The sequence below is a fragment of the Pyrgilauda ruficollis genome, unplaced genomic scaffold, assembly GCF_017590135.1.
Source record: "Pyrgilauda ruficollis isolate IOZ18807 unplaced genomic scaffold, ASM1759013v1 scaffold9, whole genome shotgun sequence".
Lineage (NCBI taxonomy): Eukaryota > Metazoa > Chordata > Aves > Passeriformes > Passeridae > Pyrgilauda > Pyrgilauda ruficollis.
This window is the reverse complement of record NW_024531043.1, coordinates 1211437-1227597: the sequence shown is the minus strand read 5'-3', so window position 1 is coordinate 1227597 and position 16161 is coordinate 1211437. Positions and strand designations below refer to the sequence as shown.

The 16161-nt window shown below is 50.7% G+C and overlaps 2 protein-coding genes across 2 annotated transcripts; one reads left to right on the top strand and one right to left on the bottom strand.

Moving 5' to 3' along the window:
- Positions 1–1546: 1546 nt before the first annotated feature.
- SF3A1 (splicing factor 3a subunit 1) lies at positions 1547–14604 on the bottom strand. Its single transcript, XM_041488953.1, has 16 exons — positions 14412–14604; positions 12606–12718; positions 11298–11502; positions 9823–10080; positions 9337–9411; positions 8626–8776; positions 8019–8212; positions 7299–7416; positions 7018–7203; positions 6579–6700; positions 6156–6398; positions 5335–5545; positions 4490–4644; positions 3430–3531; positions 3208–3279; positions 1547–2204 (listed from the first exon to the last, which is right to left on the bottom strand). The coding sequence occupies exons 1-16, from the start codon at positions 14475–14477 to the stop codon at positions 2103–2105; spliced, it is 2373 nt and encodes a 790-aa protein (XP_041344887.1). The 5' UTR covers positions 14478–14604; the 3' UTR covers positions 1547–2102.
- Positions 14605–14742: 138 nt separating this feature from the next.
- On the top strand, positions 14743–15291 carry LOC121365091 (coiled-coil domain-containing protein 157-like). The gene has a single exon (XM_041489012.1). The coding sequence runs from the start codon at positions 15040–15042 to the stop codon at positions 15289–15291; it is 252 nt and encodes an 83-aa protein (XP_041344946.1). The 5' UTR covers positions 14743–15039.
- Positions 15292–16161: the final 870 nt, after the last annotated feature.

Sequence of the window (16161 nt, the reverse complement as noted above, 5' to 3'; positions counted from 1 at the left end):
CAGACCACTGCTGTGTGACCTCAGAGTCCCCATCCAGAGCACCCCAGACAGGTAAAACCAGCCAGGTCTCCCAAAAATAACACACCTAAGAACCTGTAGGAGACTGGGATGTGCTGGGACCTGTCCCAAGTAAAGCCTGCCAGGGACAGGTCCATCCCACCTCCAGAGCCCAGCGCTCCATTTCCTCCCTCTTACAGCACAGAACAGGGGGTATTGGAAGGATCCCTCTCAAGGTGGTACTGTGCCAAAAGGAAGAGGGAATGAGGCTCCTTAAAATCAGCAACTCAACCTACTTCCAGATTTTTCTGGCAGCCAGGCCCCACCAGTCCTTGCCACTGAACTGGAAGGCTTGGATGGCGCTTGTTTTGTACCAGACCTCCACACACACAGTCTGTTGCAGCATTCATCCCTCGGATTTAGATGGAAGCAGGCTGGCAAGGCTCCACAAAAGTGATTTCCAGGGGGAAGTCTTCTTGCTGGAGTGCCTGTAAAGGGGCTTGGCTGAAACTGTTACCAGGGACACAGAGGGAACAGCTCCCACCAGGAGCTCAGTGGTGCCCAGCACAGCAGGAGGAGGAACACAGGGTGACCTTCAGCACAGCCGCCCGGCCCCGGATACAAACACAACTTCTCCATTTCAGAGCTCTCTTGGCAGTTTTTTTCTATCCGCTCTGGAAAACCCCGCTCACTGCCTGTTTTCTCCAGGATTGTACCTATTGTCTGGTTTTGAAGAGAGAAGGGAAGTGATTATCCTGCCTTCCTGCAGGGCAGGAGCACCCTGCACCCACCATCCAGCCACACGCTCCGGATTCCTGCAGCAGGGAGGGCAGCAGGCTGTGACAGGGACAGTGGGGACCTGGCAGAGACAACAGCTGGACACTTTGGCCAGGGAACACTGGCCACCTGGGCTGGGCCAGTGCCAGCCACCTTCCCCACAGCCACAGGGCTTCCTCCTGAACCCAGGGGAGCACAGCAGAGGCAGGAGGATGCAGGCTCTTCCCTCCTGCTTCATCCCTTTCTCCCCTCCTAAGCACAGAATAAGGTAAACAGGATGTTCCTACACTGCCTGACCATGACTAAAATATATATATAATAATAAATGTATGGCTTTGGGTTACCCAAAAAAAACCAGACGTGCCCAAATTCCAGACACCTGCCTCTTCCTGGGTACCTAATTCTACAGATTAACTTTGCTGTGTTGTATTTCTATCAAACACTGACTGAAGGCCCAGGAATCATCTGTTTTCCAGATCCAGATGCTCTCCAGGACCAAGAGATTCCAGCTGCACGATATAATTGTTAAATCACATTTTCCAATAAAATTCTTGCTGAGTTCAGAGTATTTTTCCCCACTTCACACACAGACATAAGCATTCCTTCAGGAATGACTGAGGAACACCAGGGCAACTTCAACAAGCCCCTTTTCTTGTAGCTTTTCCCAGAAATTAAGAGGATTTCCTATTGTAAACTGCTTAATTACAAATCCTGATGTATTTCCATATCCGGGTGCTCCAAAACCAGGCACATCTCCATTAAAAACCCCAAATCCAAGGAAGGAGAGCTGCATGTTTATTGAAACAAATCACAGGCTGTCCAGAGCAGACCCAGACCTCCTTTATCACAGGAACAGCAACACAAGTTCATGCCAAGGGAGGAAAAACTTCCAAGTCAGGGTCCGTACAAGATCCAACACAGGGAAAGAACAAGAACAAGGGGGTTAATAAGTGTGTGGAGAAGTTTTCAATTAGCAGGAGGTTAAATGAAGCAGTGAGTGCTGAGGGCAGACAGATGATGCTCCTGGCCACCATAAATCCCTCAAAGATGGATCTAAACTAAGCTGGGCATGACCTTGATGATGTCTTTTCCCAAGGGGATTCAAGGGAGAGCCTGCACTCAAGCAAAGCGTTGATCACTACAGACTACTCACTACACTGACACATTTTGGGATTCCATCAGCTTCTCATCAGTGGGGATCAAAGTCTCTCTGTTCAAACTGTTGCTGGGGGGCAGTGGATGCAGTCCCCAAAAGGCCAGAATGGAAACAGGAATGGGAGGGTTGGGGTTACAACAGGGACACGTTACGTCTCAGGGCTCCACACCTCCTATTTCTTCCTGCCTCCTCTCTCTTTGAGTGCCAGGTGAATCAGAGAGCCACTCGTCATGTTGTAATAAGCCAGGGAGTTGGAATCCTTGATAAAGATGCCCTGAGGGGAGGAGAAAGATCAGTCAGAGCACAAACCTCAGTGCTGCCTTCCCACAGAATCCCACCTAGATCCCAACCCCACTGGCTGTACACTCAGAGCAGGGGGATGACAGAACACTGCAGGCTTCAAAGACCCCAGAGAGATTCCAGAGTCCCAGGTGGACACTGGAGGTGGGTACAGAATCCTAGAATGGTTTGGGACCCTAAAGATCCCACCATCCACCCCCCTTGCCATGGGCTGGGACACTTTCCACTAGACCAGCCAATACAGACTGGCTCCTGCAACACACAGATAAAGAGTCACCACAAGAGGAGTTACTCAGGCTCCACTCTCACCCCACCTTTTTTTTTTTCCCCTTAAAAATAATCAGCTCAGCTCCCCTTCTTGTTAAGGGTTAACAGAGTATCTGCCCACAGATGAACTCTGAGGAGGTAAGTGCACAAAGTTCACTGCTTAGGCAGCAGGTTGTGCCTGCCTGGGCACATGCATGACTGGAAATAAGTCATTAAAAAGGCACGGGGCTTTTCTCACAGCTCTGGCTCCCAGAGGAAGAGAGTGTGAGTTCTTCTCTTCCCTGGAAAAAGCCTTCCCTGAGCTGCCAGGGTTCCAAAGCACACTCGCCCACCTCCTGGAGCACACAGCAGAGCTGTGGGAGCAGGCTGCTGCAGTTAAATGTCAAAAAAAAAAAAAAAACCAAAAAAAAAAAACCCAAAACAAACTCTAATTGCTCCAGAGGCTGATTTCAGAGAAAGCCACACCAAGTTTGGAGGACTCATCTGCAGCAGCAACAATGTGAAAATCTACTGATTTAATCACCTATTAAAAGCCTGTCCTGCTGTAACAGAGGGCAGATCTGTCACAGCTGTGCTGTGCAGGCAGGAAAAACATTCCCTTTGCTCTTCCAGTATGTCATAGTGCATTAAATTATAATTTTTCTTTGTAAAAAAGTCATGTGAGAGAACGCACTGAAGAAACAACCAGCATTTGAAGGCCTTATACACACCTCATATTGCAGCTTCTGCTTCCCAGCTGGCATCCCTGTGGCCTCGTGGATCTTAACCTTTATAACAGACACCTGGGGAGGAACAAAGGGCTCCTTCAGTGCTTTTGTCCCAGTCCTGCTCCCCTGCCCCGTGGAGCAGTGTGGGGAGCAGGCTGAGCACCCAGCTGCTGCTCTGACAGGCAGCACACGGAGCAGGACAGGGCAGGAGGATGAGCTACGTGCCTGGTCTGAGAGGGGCAGGGTGAACACCAGCACTTGGCCATTCAGCTTCCATTCCGTCTTGTCCTGCATGTTGGGAACCTGGACTTTGACCGTGACCGGGCCCTATGGGAAAACACAGATAAAGTCTCTCAGGACTGTGATAACACAGCAGCAGACTAAGTGTTCATTTCCATATCTTGGCTCCTCAGTAAACATACTGAAATGTGTTTACAAGTTACTCCACTGCTCCCACAATAAAACATTTGGTTGGATTTCTCTTCCTTTTGTGTGCCATCTATCGAGCACAACATGCGCTGGCAGTGTCACAGGGTGAGGGTATGAAGCACTGAGCAGGAGACAGCTTCTCTGTGCACATGAAACCACAGAATCACATTGGTTTGGGCAGGAAAGGACCTTAAAGTCCACCCAGTCCCATCCCCTGCCATGGCCAGAGGACACCTTCCACTATCCCAGGGTGCTCCAAGCCCCATCCAACCAAGGACACTTCCAAGGACGGGGCAGCCACAGCTTCTCTGAGCACCCTGTGCCAGGGACTCAGCACCCTCACAGGGAACAATTCCTTCCCAGTATGCCATCTAAATCTCCTCTTTTACTTTAAATATTCCCAGAAATATAGCCCTTCCTAAGGATTTAAAACTCCTCCTGTGACACTGGCACTCCTCAGAAAGGAACAGAGGCTCACATTTAGCTCACCTTGGTACGGAATACACCACATTACCCTACTATCATGCTGGCATTGATACTCTAATCTCTTTGCATCTCCAGCTTAGCCCTCCTCTCTTTAAAAGCTCATTAGCAACTTTAGTTCTTCTCTGCATTACAACCTACCTCTCACTGCCCTTAATTACACAGAAGAGCATTATCCCATCCTATGTAGCTCTTCCCAATAAGAGACAAAAGAGTTTGGGTTGCTCCAAATGATCCGGAATGATAAAGAAAGGAGAAACCTCAGGAAGTCCATTTCTTGCCAGGTATTTCTGCCCCTCTGTGCAGGGAATTGGCTTTACAGCCCCTCTGGAGCTAGTGTGGAGGAGCCCAGGACTCTGACCCACACATGTACCTTGTTCCTGCGCAGAAATTCCTCCTCTGGAATCAGGCTGTCCTCACTCTTCAGCTTCTTGGAGACTGGCTCATCCTCCATGGGTGGCGGGGGGTGGACAGGAGGCATCGGAGCTGGGGACGGGACCGGAGCCACGGGAGGAGCAGGGACAAAGGCTGGAATGGATGGGGGACACACAGCACAATCTACAGTCACCCCCTGAGTGCACAGCAAACACCCCCTCACAACAAAAACGCTTTGAGCAGAGCAGCACAGGCTGAAAATAAATGCCACAATACATAGAGGAAGTTACAACCAACAGCAACATGCAAACTTCAAACATTCGGAGAGCTCTTATATTGGGAAGCATTCCAGGAAGAGATAACAAGGCATGCGAGCTTCCTGCAGATCTTGCAAAAAAAAGAACACGCTCTCAGTTTGGCAGGCAGCAGTGCCAGCTCCTCCAGTTAGGGAAGAAAAGAAGACGAAAAAAAGGAAGAATTGCTTCTTACATCATGCTTTTTAACTTCAAAGCACCTAATGAGGAGAAGGGCCAGCAAACAGCTTTTCCTCCAGCAGCAGCAGCTTCTGTAAGGAGCTGTAACACCCACTGAGGTGCTGGCAGCTTCTCTTTACCCTGCATTCTTAATTTTCACCCGGGCAGGCTCCTGGGGCCACAGGACTCCGGGCATTTCATGGTGCAGGAAGAGCCTTGAGCCCACAAGCAGCACTCTTAACAACACAACTTAGTGCCTGCTGTCCCAGTTACACACCAGAAGCAAGGCACAGGAGGAAAAAGGCTCCAAACCAAAGCCCACTCTAAAGGAATTACCAGACAATTCCCCAGGAAAATTGAAGCCACTGACCTGTGGGGACAATCATGGGCGGCGGGCGGGGGCTCATGATGGGGGGAGCAGAGGGGGGCATGGGCACCACGTTGATGCGTGGGGTGTGGATGATGGGAGGCATGGGGGTGGCTATGACGGATCCCGGGGGCAGCCGCACCACGGACGTCATGGGGGGACGAGGCATGACCGGCACTGCAGAGACCACGGCGGCGCGGACGGGAGGAGGCATCTGGGGAGAGAAGGTGAAGCTCCTCAGCAGGAATGCCCAGGCTGGCACAGCCCCAGTTAAAATAACAGGGAAACACAGAACCACGGGTTCTGCTGCCCAAAGACTTGCAGGGAGCCTTAGTGGCCCCACCATATGGGCAACCCAAGCTGCTCTGAACAGGCACAGAAGCCTCATTAACAGATTAAAGGGGTTCCCCTCCTTCCCTCCCTGCCTTGGGATCAGACCTCCAGGCACTTAATTCCTTTGCTAAATTGCTGTTTGGGACTCACAGCAGATCCCTTCTTACCTTGGGCTGCTTTTGTCCAACATCACTCTACACCTACAAAGTTCCCCAAACATCCTTTTCTTAGCCATATTCTCTGCCTCCAAAATCCCACTACCCAGCTGATCCCAGTCTTTTTGACACCTCTAAGGTAAAAACCTCCACCTAAGTATTATATTCCATTTTTAACAGGAAGTTCAATATGGTTCCTCTAATATTTCCAAACTACTCTTAAACCACAAACTTCCCACAAAATCTTCTTCCATGCCAGCACCCTTGCCCTCCATCAGGACCCCTCCTAATCAACTACAGCCCCAGTAATTGGCTTCTGAGAGCTCAAACACTCACGGTGGGTGGACGAGGTACAGATGTGATGGGCTGGGCACTGGCAGGGGGGTTGGAGGCTGAGGAAGGAGGGGGTGGCTGGGGTATCTCATTGGGTTTGCTGGGCCCAATCTTCTCCTTGCTGTCATCCTCTGGCACCAGTCCCTTGGCCTTGTGAATGGCTTCAATTTGCTCTTGCAGAGTGATATTGGCCTGAGCAGCCTGCTGTGTGCGGGCCATGCTGCCTGAGTGGCCATCCCAGGTCACCTGAGAGAGTAAAATAAATAAAATTAACCCAACCTGGCCAGACTGCAAAGAAATCCAGAGAGCTTGATAGAAAGAAAAAAATTCAAGACTCTTGTGTCTCTCAGCATTCACAATGCTACAGGGACCTATTATAAAAAGAACTCCAACCAATCAAACACAAATTCCCAATTTCCACTCTACCTTTTCCTCTGGTTTCTGGATCTCTTCTTCACCAATCTTTTTACCAATGGCAGTCTCCTCTACACCAAAGATATCAGTACGACGCTCTGCCAGCTGCTTCAGGCTGCTCTCAATATCCAAACCTGAAGGAAAAACAGCAATTCTTATCCCAAGGAATACAACCAAGCTTCTCACCGATCTTTCTATTATTTGACACCTAGTGGCCAAGTGATGCTCTTTTCACACAGAATATTGAGTCAGAAGGGACCACAAGGACCTTTAAAGTCCAGCTCCTGTCCCCTTTCTTTTTTTTTTTTTTTGAAAGATACTGCCCAGCAACAAACAGCTGACAAACACTCCCATCTCATTATCACAGAAAGGGCATCACACAGAGCTACATTTCAGATGGTCCTGCTCAGTGGGGGCAGTGAGGGGCTGTGCAATCAATGCTCAAGCTGACCTGGAGCATAGACCTCGTCATCACTCTGCTTCTCCCGGATGGATCGATCCCGCTGCTCCAGCCACCGGGGATCCAGGAGCCCAATCCTCATGTGCTCCTGCATTTTACTGGCAGGAATCTTTTCTCCAGTGATGGGAGACACCAGGTACTCATCCGGAGCCGGCGCGGGTGGCAACGGTTTTGAGGCTAGGAGAACAAAACCACAGCATTAGTTCAGTCTAGAAACAAATGGTTTGGAATTCTTCAGGAAGAAGTAAAGGTGGGCTTTTAGTTTGATTTACCTTTGGGATCGTAATCTTTCCGCACAATGACCTGATCCGGTGTGGGAGGGAGTGGGGGTGGCATCGGGGTTTCTGGAGGAGGAGGAACCTTCTGACCTTCATCTTCATCATCTGACCCCTTATTGAAAAGGATACAAAAATCACAACCAAGTTCCAGTGGTCAAATTCCTTTGAAAGAGACATAAAATCCTACACAGTGCTGGAAGAACAGATTACACAGCTTGGAAGCAACGGAGCTGTACTGGACACCTATGGCATACTGGTTCCTCTGGACCATGATTCAGAAATTCAGCAGCCCCAGAAGAGGAAGCAAATATTCCTCAGCTTCTACACTACAGCAGCCCTGCGCACAGGGGCTTACAGTTAACCACACTCTTGTTCCCTGTTACCAGAAAAACAGCTTACAGTGGGCAGAGGCTAAGATGAGTCATCTTTCAGTGCTCCAGACTCTGGGCACAAAAATGCCTGAAAGACTTAAAACCACAGAAATATAAAATCTACACCACTGAGTGCCAAGATTACTGCATTTCTCTCTTATAACTTGTATTGTCATGGAAAACATTAAAAAAACAACCTTATTCCAGCAGTAACAGGTTGTTTGGAGATGTCATCAGAGGGAAATTTCATTTCCTCAAGAAACTGAAGAACTACTTACAGTGAAAGTGGGGACCATCATAAACCACATAAACTTTAGGGGACAAAATCCTATTGTCCAGTTACCTCATCCATATCCTGCACTTGTGTGTCCTGATCCAGCTGGGCTGGAGGCTCATCTGTTTTCTCTTGCTTTTCATCTTCCTCATCTGATTCCACCTCCATCTCCACCTCCTCACTTTCCCCAAACTTCTCGTAACGCTCCTGGATCAGGATTCGAGCTCCCAGCTCTTCTGGAGTGGTGGGAGGAGGGAAATTCCCTACAATGCAGAAAACAGAGCTTCTGTTTTTCTATTCCATTTCATTACTCAACACACACTGACAGAAATACCAGTTCCTCAACAGCAAGCAGTGGCAACAAAATCCTTGGCAGCCAGAGGATATGGAAGGGAATGGATGGAGTCTACACAAACACCAGCATGACACATGAAGATAAAGTGACTTATAAATGGAAGCACTACTAGAAAGTGGGACGAGCTCTGCTATCCTGGTGGAAGTGGAGAAGTGGACATTACTGCAGTCCTGGACTTCCTTCAAGGAGAACGTCAGTGACTCCAGAGAAAAACAACAGCCCTGCAAAACGTCAGCGTAAGGCTGTAAAGACTGTAAACCCAATGTCTGCCTAAAAATGGCACTTCAGGACACATTTCCTGACAACATTTAACATCAGTACCTTGCTCGCTGGGCTGGAAGTCAACTGTTTCCACAACCACAAAGTCGTGCCAGTCAATCTGGGCATAAGCAACACGCTCTTTCTCCTTCTCCTCCTCTTCCTTCTTTCTCTCTCGCTCCTGGAACTTGGCCCACTCCACTCTGTAATAGACCTGCAGGAGCAGCCAGAGCACAGTGTCAGACAAGGAACAGCACAGCCATCTCACTGCAGGTTTGCAAATGAAAGGAAGAACAGGTGGAGCAGTGTCAGGCTGAGCTCAGGGAAAGGCTCTTCCCCCAGAGGGTGCTGGCACTGCCCAGGCTCCCCAGGGAATGGGCACAGCCCCGAGGCTGCCAGAGCTCCAGGAGCCTTTGGACAGCACTGCCAGGGATGGACAGGGTGGGGTTGTTGGGGGAGCCTTTCGTAAGGTTGTTGGGCAGGGCTAGAGTGGGACTGGATGATGGGATCCTTCCCACTCAGGATATTCCAGGATTCCACTCTGTAAGCACATGGAAATGGGGTTGTGCAGTATCTCTGTGCTGCCACAAACTACTCCCAATAAGAACAACAGCTGCAGCTTAAAGCAACTTTGAAGCCCCTGTATTCGAATGACAGCAAGTGACACATCCATTTTCTTCTCTATTTGCTGCCAACAAGCCAAACACATGCAAAGAGAAAAAATCAAAACATAACCAAATGCTTCAGCATTTTTGCAAATCTTTTCTAGAATACCTGATCCAGGACTTCCTTGGGATTTTCAGCCTCCTTCTTGAGCTTGAGAAGTAAGCCCTTCGGTGGAATCAAGATCTGAAACACATTTTGCATGACAGTTGGTGACAGTTCTTTGTGCCAAAGCCTCTTTCAGAGCAATTGTTCCCATTCTACGCTGCTAAAAATACCAGCAGACCCTCAGGTCCTATTTATTCTACTGCAGCTCTCTCACTACTTACTGCTCCTTCAAAATATTCACTTGTGATCTTCCAATTATCCTCCAGATTAAAAAAAAAAAAAAAACCCAAACAAAAAAACCCCAAAACTTTACTGAGATTACAACAGTGTGTGGTACATTTAGCCCAATGTATTCAGCACAATATCCACTCTGAAGAGTAGGATTTAAAGGATGGATTCCTGGATATTTCCAACCTGGCTGGTTTGTAGACCTTCATCAGCCCTCAGAACTCATTCCTGCTGTGGAAGGAATCACCCTGCTTGGAGTACCTTTGTGTACTGCTCCACCAGCTTGGTGAAGTAGTTGAAGAGGCTGTGCTGGGGACGAAGGAAATCAAACTGGTAATTCCTCTGCTCCTTCTGCATGAGCTGGGTGAGGAACTGCCTCCCGTTGCGGGCCACGAACTGCGCCGTGAGCTTCACCACGTCCAGGTCGAAGGCCGAGATGGACGGAGGGTCCGCGATGAACTCGAACTCGGGCGGGGGCTCCTTGGGCACCACGGTCTCCTGGATCACCTGGGCCTGCACCTGCAGGGAGAACACACAGCCCAGTGACCTCCTGTGATGCCTTGGGAAGGCTGACCTAGAACAGAGGCTAGGCAGAGCTGAAGGATAAAGTAGGGAGTTGTCAAGAGGCCTCAAATAAATTCACCTTGGGCAGCACAACCCAAAATGGCCACCTAATGGATCGCAGGTCACAGGGTCTCTCACTTTTACAAGTTTTGGTCCATTTGCATACTGGCGTTAATTGCACAATTACAGCTTTAGCCATGAAGTCCCATCCTTCTTGTTGTCTCTCTTTGGTGCACTGCTGTTTGTGCTCTTGGGCCTGAGATTTGGATCATTTGTCCTTGGTCCCCAGCTAGAGAACGAATTGTTTTGTCTCCCTGCTCTGTGAAGAGAGTTTGTCTCCCTTCTCTGTGAAGAGACCTCGCCATCCCCTAATATGAAGCCCAGATTTATACACTAAAGCAGAATAGAATCTGAAAAATACAAAAGCTAAAACCTGAGGCATCACCTGCAAGGAACGGTCACCAAACACTCAGGACAATCTTTTTTTCCCTCCAGCTGCTGCAGGAAAGCAATGCCAGTTGCCATCCTGGCAGGTGCAAGGATGAGAAATCATCAGGTATAATTTAATACTATTAAAAATGTTGTTCCAACAGCAAACAAATCTGGAATGTATCAGGACTTTGCTATAGGCCTCCCAGGGCCAGCAGTGTGGCTGCTGGCCATGCCAAGCATGGAAAAGCCTTGATTTCACTTCATGCCCTTTTCCCACCCAGAATTTAAAGGCACAGCTGAACATTTTGTACCCCAAGTTTTAAGGGGAGGTCAACCCTTCTGGCAGGAAAAGTTTCTACAAAATAGTGCATGCAACCAGGCCAAACAGAACTCCAAGGGATTCCCAAGGCTTGCTTCTGCCACATCCAGTCCAAGTGATCCCCAGTGTAAGTACTTTGTAAGCCAATACAGAGCTAAATTTAATTAACATGGACCAATTAAACTATAAAATATTGGCAATTTCAAGCAACTTTGAGTTATTGGCACCTGGGAGATGCACATCTGCATGAAAACAAAGCCCCAGCCACTCAACTCCAAGCCTGTCACTGCAGGCATTTTGACAACTGTACAACCAACTGCTCCTTCTTGACTTTCAAGCTTCCTTCCTTCTCAACCCCTGGGTGTGACATGACCCCAAAGTGGCCAAATTCTTCCCCAAAGGGATGAAAAGGAACACTCACCTTCTGTGGGAGCTGCTGCTGGGCACTCTGCTGCTGCTGCATGACCTTGGGGATGGCAGCTGAGGGCTCCTGGGCTTTGCCCTCCTTGAACTCGCTGACCTTGTGCCGGTAGTAGGCATGGTAAGGGTCGTTGGGGTTCAGGAAGTTGAACTTGGGGTTATTTATTTCATTCTGACGAATTCGGGCTTCAAATTCTGGACCATTTCTGGGGAGCAAGAAAAAAAATTGTTTAGATCATCATCAACTCAAGGATAAATGTCTCTTTCAGACCAGGACATGTTGAGGCACCAGCCCCTTGGAAGATCATTTTCTCTCTCACATGTGAGGAGTTTCTCTCTCAGTAGCTCCCACCCAGCTGGGCACACACAAGTTAGATGCATTTGTGCCCTAATTTTGTCTTTAATGTGAATATTAAAAATTCACACTCACAAGTGTTCCACAGTCACATCTGTCTGCACTCAAACATCATTTCCACCACTGGCTGAAGTTTACAGTTACGAAGCATGAAGTTTACAAGTTACCTACTACATCAATTTTATCTGCTCTGTGAACAAGTTCTCAAGACTAATTTCAGTTCCAGAATGATCACATAAGGGGAAAAAAAAAAAAAAGCAGGTAAACATCAGCCTGTGCAGGGACTGACCAGCCCAGAGTGCTGCATTTAGGAGCCCCAGTCCAGGTAACTTCCCAACCTCCCTAAAGCATGAGCCAATTATTTCAGAGCAGTTTGAGAGAATTCCCAGCTGCCACAGGGTGTTCCTCTTTGTATTCTCTGGATATCTCCCAGCCTCATTTAAAACATTCCACCTCCTCCAAAAGAGGAGGTCTCTGCAATCCCAAAGGATAAACACAGTCCCTTATGCTCAGAAGCAGCCAACACTCCTTGGCAGCACTTTAGAGATGAGTTACACAATAAGGGTTTGACTGGAGCAGCATTCAGTAATTCTCTGAAACCAAACCCCACCACATTTGAGCAATAAAACACAGCCATGACTCCGGTACCAAGGCTCCCTTTGCACCTGGAATTTGGTTTCCCCTTCAGATCATTCAGAACAGGCCCTGCTACCCAGTTATTGCAGCACCCACTGCACATTTGAACATGGATTTTATTTATTTACTACCAGTTTCTCCAGCAAAGGCTGTCTTACACCCTCTTCAGTACAATATTGTTCTTTCTTTTCCAGTCTCAATCCTTAAAATCCTTCATGCAAAACCACAAAGCTGGGATCTGCTTCAGCTTCTAGAGCTGCACTGAACAGCAGAAGCATGAAAACCCCAGGAGAAAGAGACACCAGCAGTGCCACTTACCTGGCTACAAAGCTGGCAGTCTTGTCCACGATATTCCTGACCTCTGGAGGAGGGTAAATAATTCCCACCACAGGCTTGGCTGGTGCTGCTTCCTCTTTAGGCTCCTCCTCTGGCTGTAATAAAGACAGCTTCATTGCAAAAGGTGAAGGGGAGTCAGGATCAGGCATCCCAAACACACTCCCAAAGGCACACAGGAACCTTTATCCATCCTCCTCCTCAGACCCTCAGTCACTGAAGAATCTGGATCATCCATCCCACCAATTCCTTGGCTTCTCAGGGGCACCTGCTGCAGGGGCAGGGACAGCAGGACAAGGAGAGTGCCCCCATGGGAACCACAATTTTCACTGTACCAGCCTCGACCCCAAGGCTGTTTAAAAAACACTGAGCCAGGAGTTACCAGTAACACTTCCAGGAATAACTCATCATTCCTCACCAGCTGTGGAAGTTCTGAACCTTCCTAGGGGCCTGTGGGACTGGAATTATCAACTCCACATTAAAAAGTCACAGCTTTTAACGCCACTGTAGTTGCAACAGAAGCTGTTTTGAAGAGAAAATTTCCAACAGTGTTTTTTTCTCACTGATGTTACAGGAGGAGCCAAACTAAACTCCCAGAACCCTCCCTGTGGATAGCTCTGTGTTCCAGTAGCAGGAGCTGCTTTTGCAGGATACTAAAGATGCTGCTAGGCAGCTTCCAAGAAAAGGTGTTATAAACCAGGACAGATCTGCTGGAAATGTTTATAATCCTAACAGGGATGGTCAGGGATAACTTAAAATCCAGGTAGAGCTCCCAGCTCTGCCAAATCCATGGAAAATCCAAGCCAGAAAATGTTCTCAGGTCAAACTGGTCCCTGGCAGTGCCCAAGGCCAGGCTGGACAGGGCTTGGAGCAGCCTGGGACAGTGGAAGGTGTCCCTGTCCTGGCAGGGGGTGGGATGGGATGGGCTTTAAGGTTCCTCCCACTGCAAACCATTCCACAAAACACAACCCTAACAAAGTGTGTTAAGAGAAAGGCACCAGGAACATTTCTAGTTTTTATTCCCACTCCCTCAGAACACCATCTTGAGGAGCTGAAGGATGGGGCAACACCACACTTGAAATATTTTATTTAACATTGATGCTGAGTTGCCTTGGTAACATCTCTGCATAAAAGTCACTGGGTTTTTGGGGGGGAATCACAATTTTCAAAGTTTCTCAGTGAGAGCAGCTCCCTGTCAGCTCCAAGGTTGCTGATGCTGCTGTGTGAGAGTCAGGACAGCAGCTCCAGCTCTTTGGGAGCTGTATTCCCACCCCAGGAATACATGAGGAATGAATATTCCTATCTCTGGCTGCAAAGAACATGAATATGGCCAAGAGAGAAAGGATTTGAGAGGGTGCAGGGACACCCAGCCCTGCCACGCTTCTTCAGACTTTTAATCCTTCCACACACCATTCCTGGAGCCAGGGCAGCTCCCCCAGCTCCTGGCATCCCACACTCACTGCAACCACAGCCCTGGGACACTGCCAGAGAAGGGCTCAGCTCCTGCCCAGCCCCAGCAGGATCCTGCTGTCTCCAAGGAATCCTGGAATGGTTTGGGCGGGAGGGCAACCTAGAGCTCATCTCATCCCACCCCTGCCATGGGCAGGGACACCTTCCACTATCCCAGGTTCCGGGCCTTGGGCACTCAGGGGTCAATGCAGCGCTCCGGACGACACCGCAGCGCCCCCAAGCCCAGCCCGGTCCGTGAGGGCCCCACTCCCACACCCCCGCGGTTCGCGCCATTCCCCGCTCCCCTCCCCTCCCTCACCGCCGCCCCTCCCCGGCCCGCACCGGTTTGCTCTCGGCGGGGGGCGCGGGCTGCGCCGGAGGCACAGCTTGCACGGGTCCGGCGGGCATGGCGCTGCCGGGGCCGGGGGCTCCGCGCCGGGCGGGGCCGATCGAGGGGCGGGCGAGGCTCGGTCCGGAGCAGCCGCGGCGCCGGCACCGACTGGGGCGAAATGGCGGCGGCGGGCACGGTGCCGCGCGTGCGCGCCGGAAGTGACGCAACGCCGGCTGGGGGCGCCGACCCAGATTGGCGGGAAGTGGGTGGGCACAGGGCGCGCGCGCCCGCTGTGGGATGTACCATTGGAGTCCCGTGGGGGGGGGGGCGCCAAAGCAGGAATGCACCACTGCGGCGCGGGAGGGGCGTGGTTGCCATGGCGACAGGGCTGGGACGCCGAGGCCTAGCACAGATCCCGGGCCCCGCGCTTCTTCTCCGCGGTTGCTGCTGATTCCTCCGATCCCCCCGGTTCCCTCCGGTTCCCCAGCACTCCTGGAGACCGCCGGGCCCGGGGACTACCGTGCCGGTCCGTCTCCAGCAGCCTGTCCCGGTAGGGCGTTCCCTCCCTCCCAGGCTTGGTGACCCATCGCCCCCTGGCCTGGTGGCCCCGTTGTTCCCGGGCCGTGTCCCCCCCGCACCATGGCGCACCTCCTGGGCCACCGCGGCTGCATGGAGAGCCTGCAGGCCGACCTGCGGGACCTGCAGGCCGCCATCGCCGACGTGTGCTCCCGGGCCGGCGCCGTGCGCTTTCCCTCCTGGAAGTTCCCCGACAAGCTGTCCTGCGAACTGGACATTGCGGTGCTGCTGCAGCGCTACAGGCACAGCGACAGCGAGCCCGAGTTCAGCCAGCACGCACACGTGGTGCTGCTGGAGCTGCTCATAGACAGGTGAGAGGCACCAGGAGCCCGGAGCGGCTCCTGCCCCGCGGGGAAGGGCAGCTGTGCATCTGAGCTTATCCACATCCCGGCGAAGGTTTCAGGCACCTCAGATCAGAGAGAACTCAAAGTTGTTAGAGAGCATCCAGATGAGGGCTGAGAGGGTGGCAGGGTTGAGGGTGAGAGCACCTGGTCTGTTCAGCTGGAACAGAGAAGACTGAGTCCGATCTCAGCGGGGCTGCAGCTCCTCCCAGGGGACAGCTCTGATCTCTGTGACCAGGGATGGGATTCAAAGAACGGCTGGAGCTGTGCCAGGGAGGTTTGGGCTGGATATCAGGAAAAGGTTCTTCCCCCAGAGGGTGCTCAGGCACTGAACAAGTTCCCCAGGGAATGATCACAGAATCAGCTGGGTTGGAAAAAACCTTGGAGATAATCAAGTGCAACTTCTGACATAACACCACCGTATCAATAAAACCATGGCACCAAGTGCCACATCACGGCCCCGAGGCTGCCAGAGCTCCAGGAGCCTTTGGCCAATGCTCTCAGGCACAGGGTGGGTTTGTTGGGGTGTCTGTGAAGGGCCAGGAGTTGGACTGGATGATCGGTGGGTCCCTTCCAGCTCAGGATATCCCCTGATTTTATGAAGTCTTTTGGATGTTCCCCATGTATTTCCATGATGAGCAGTGACAGCAACATGGCCTTATGCCCTGCTGAGCTTTAAAACCCAACTCCTTTCCCTTCTTAGAGCTCCCAGCACAAACTGGCCACAAAGAAGCTGAGCCAGAGGTGGAGCAGATGGGACAGGCTTGTTAAACTGCCTCCCAAAACCTTGGAAACACTCGGACACAGCTGCATCGACAGCCCTGGCAGGCCAAAGCCCCTTTTG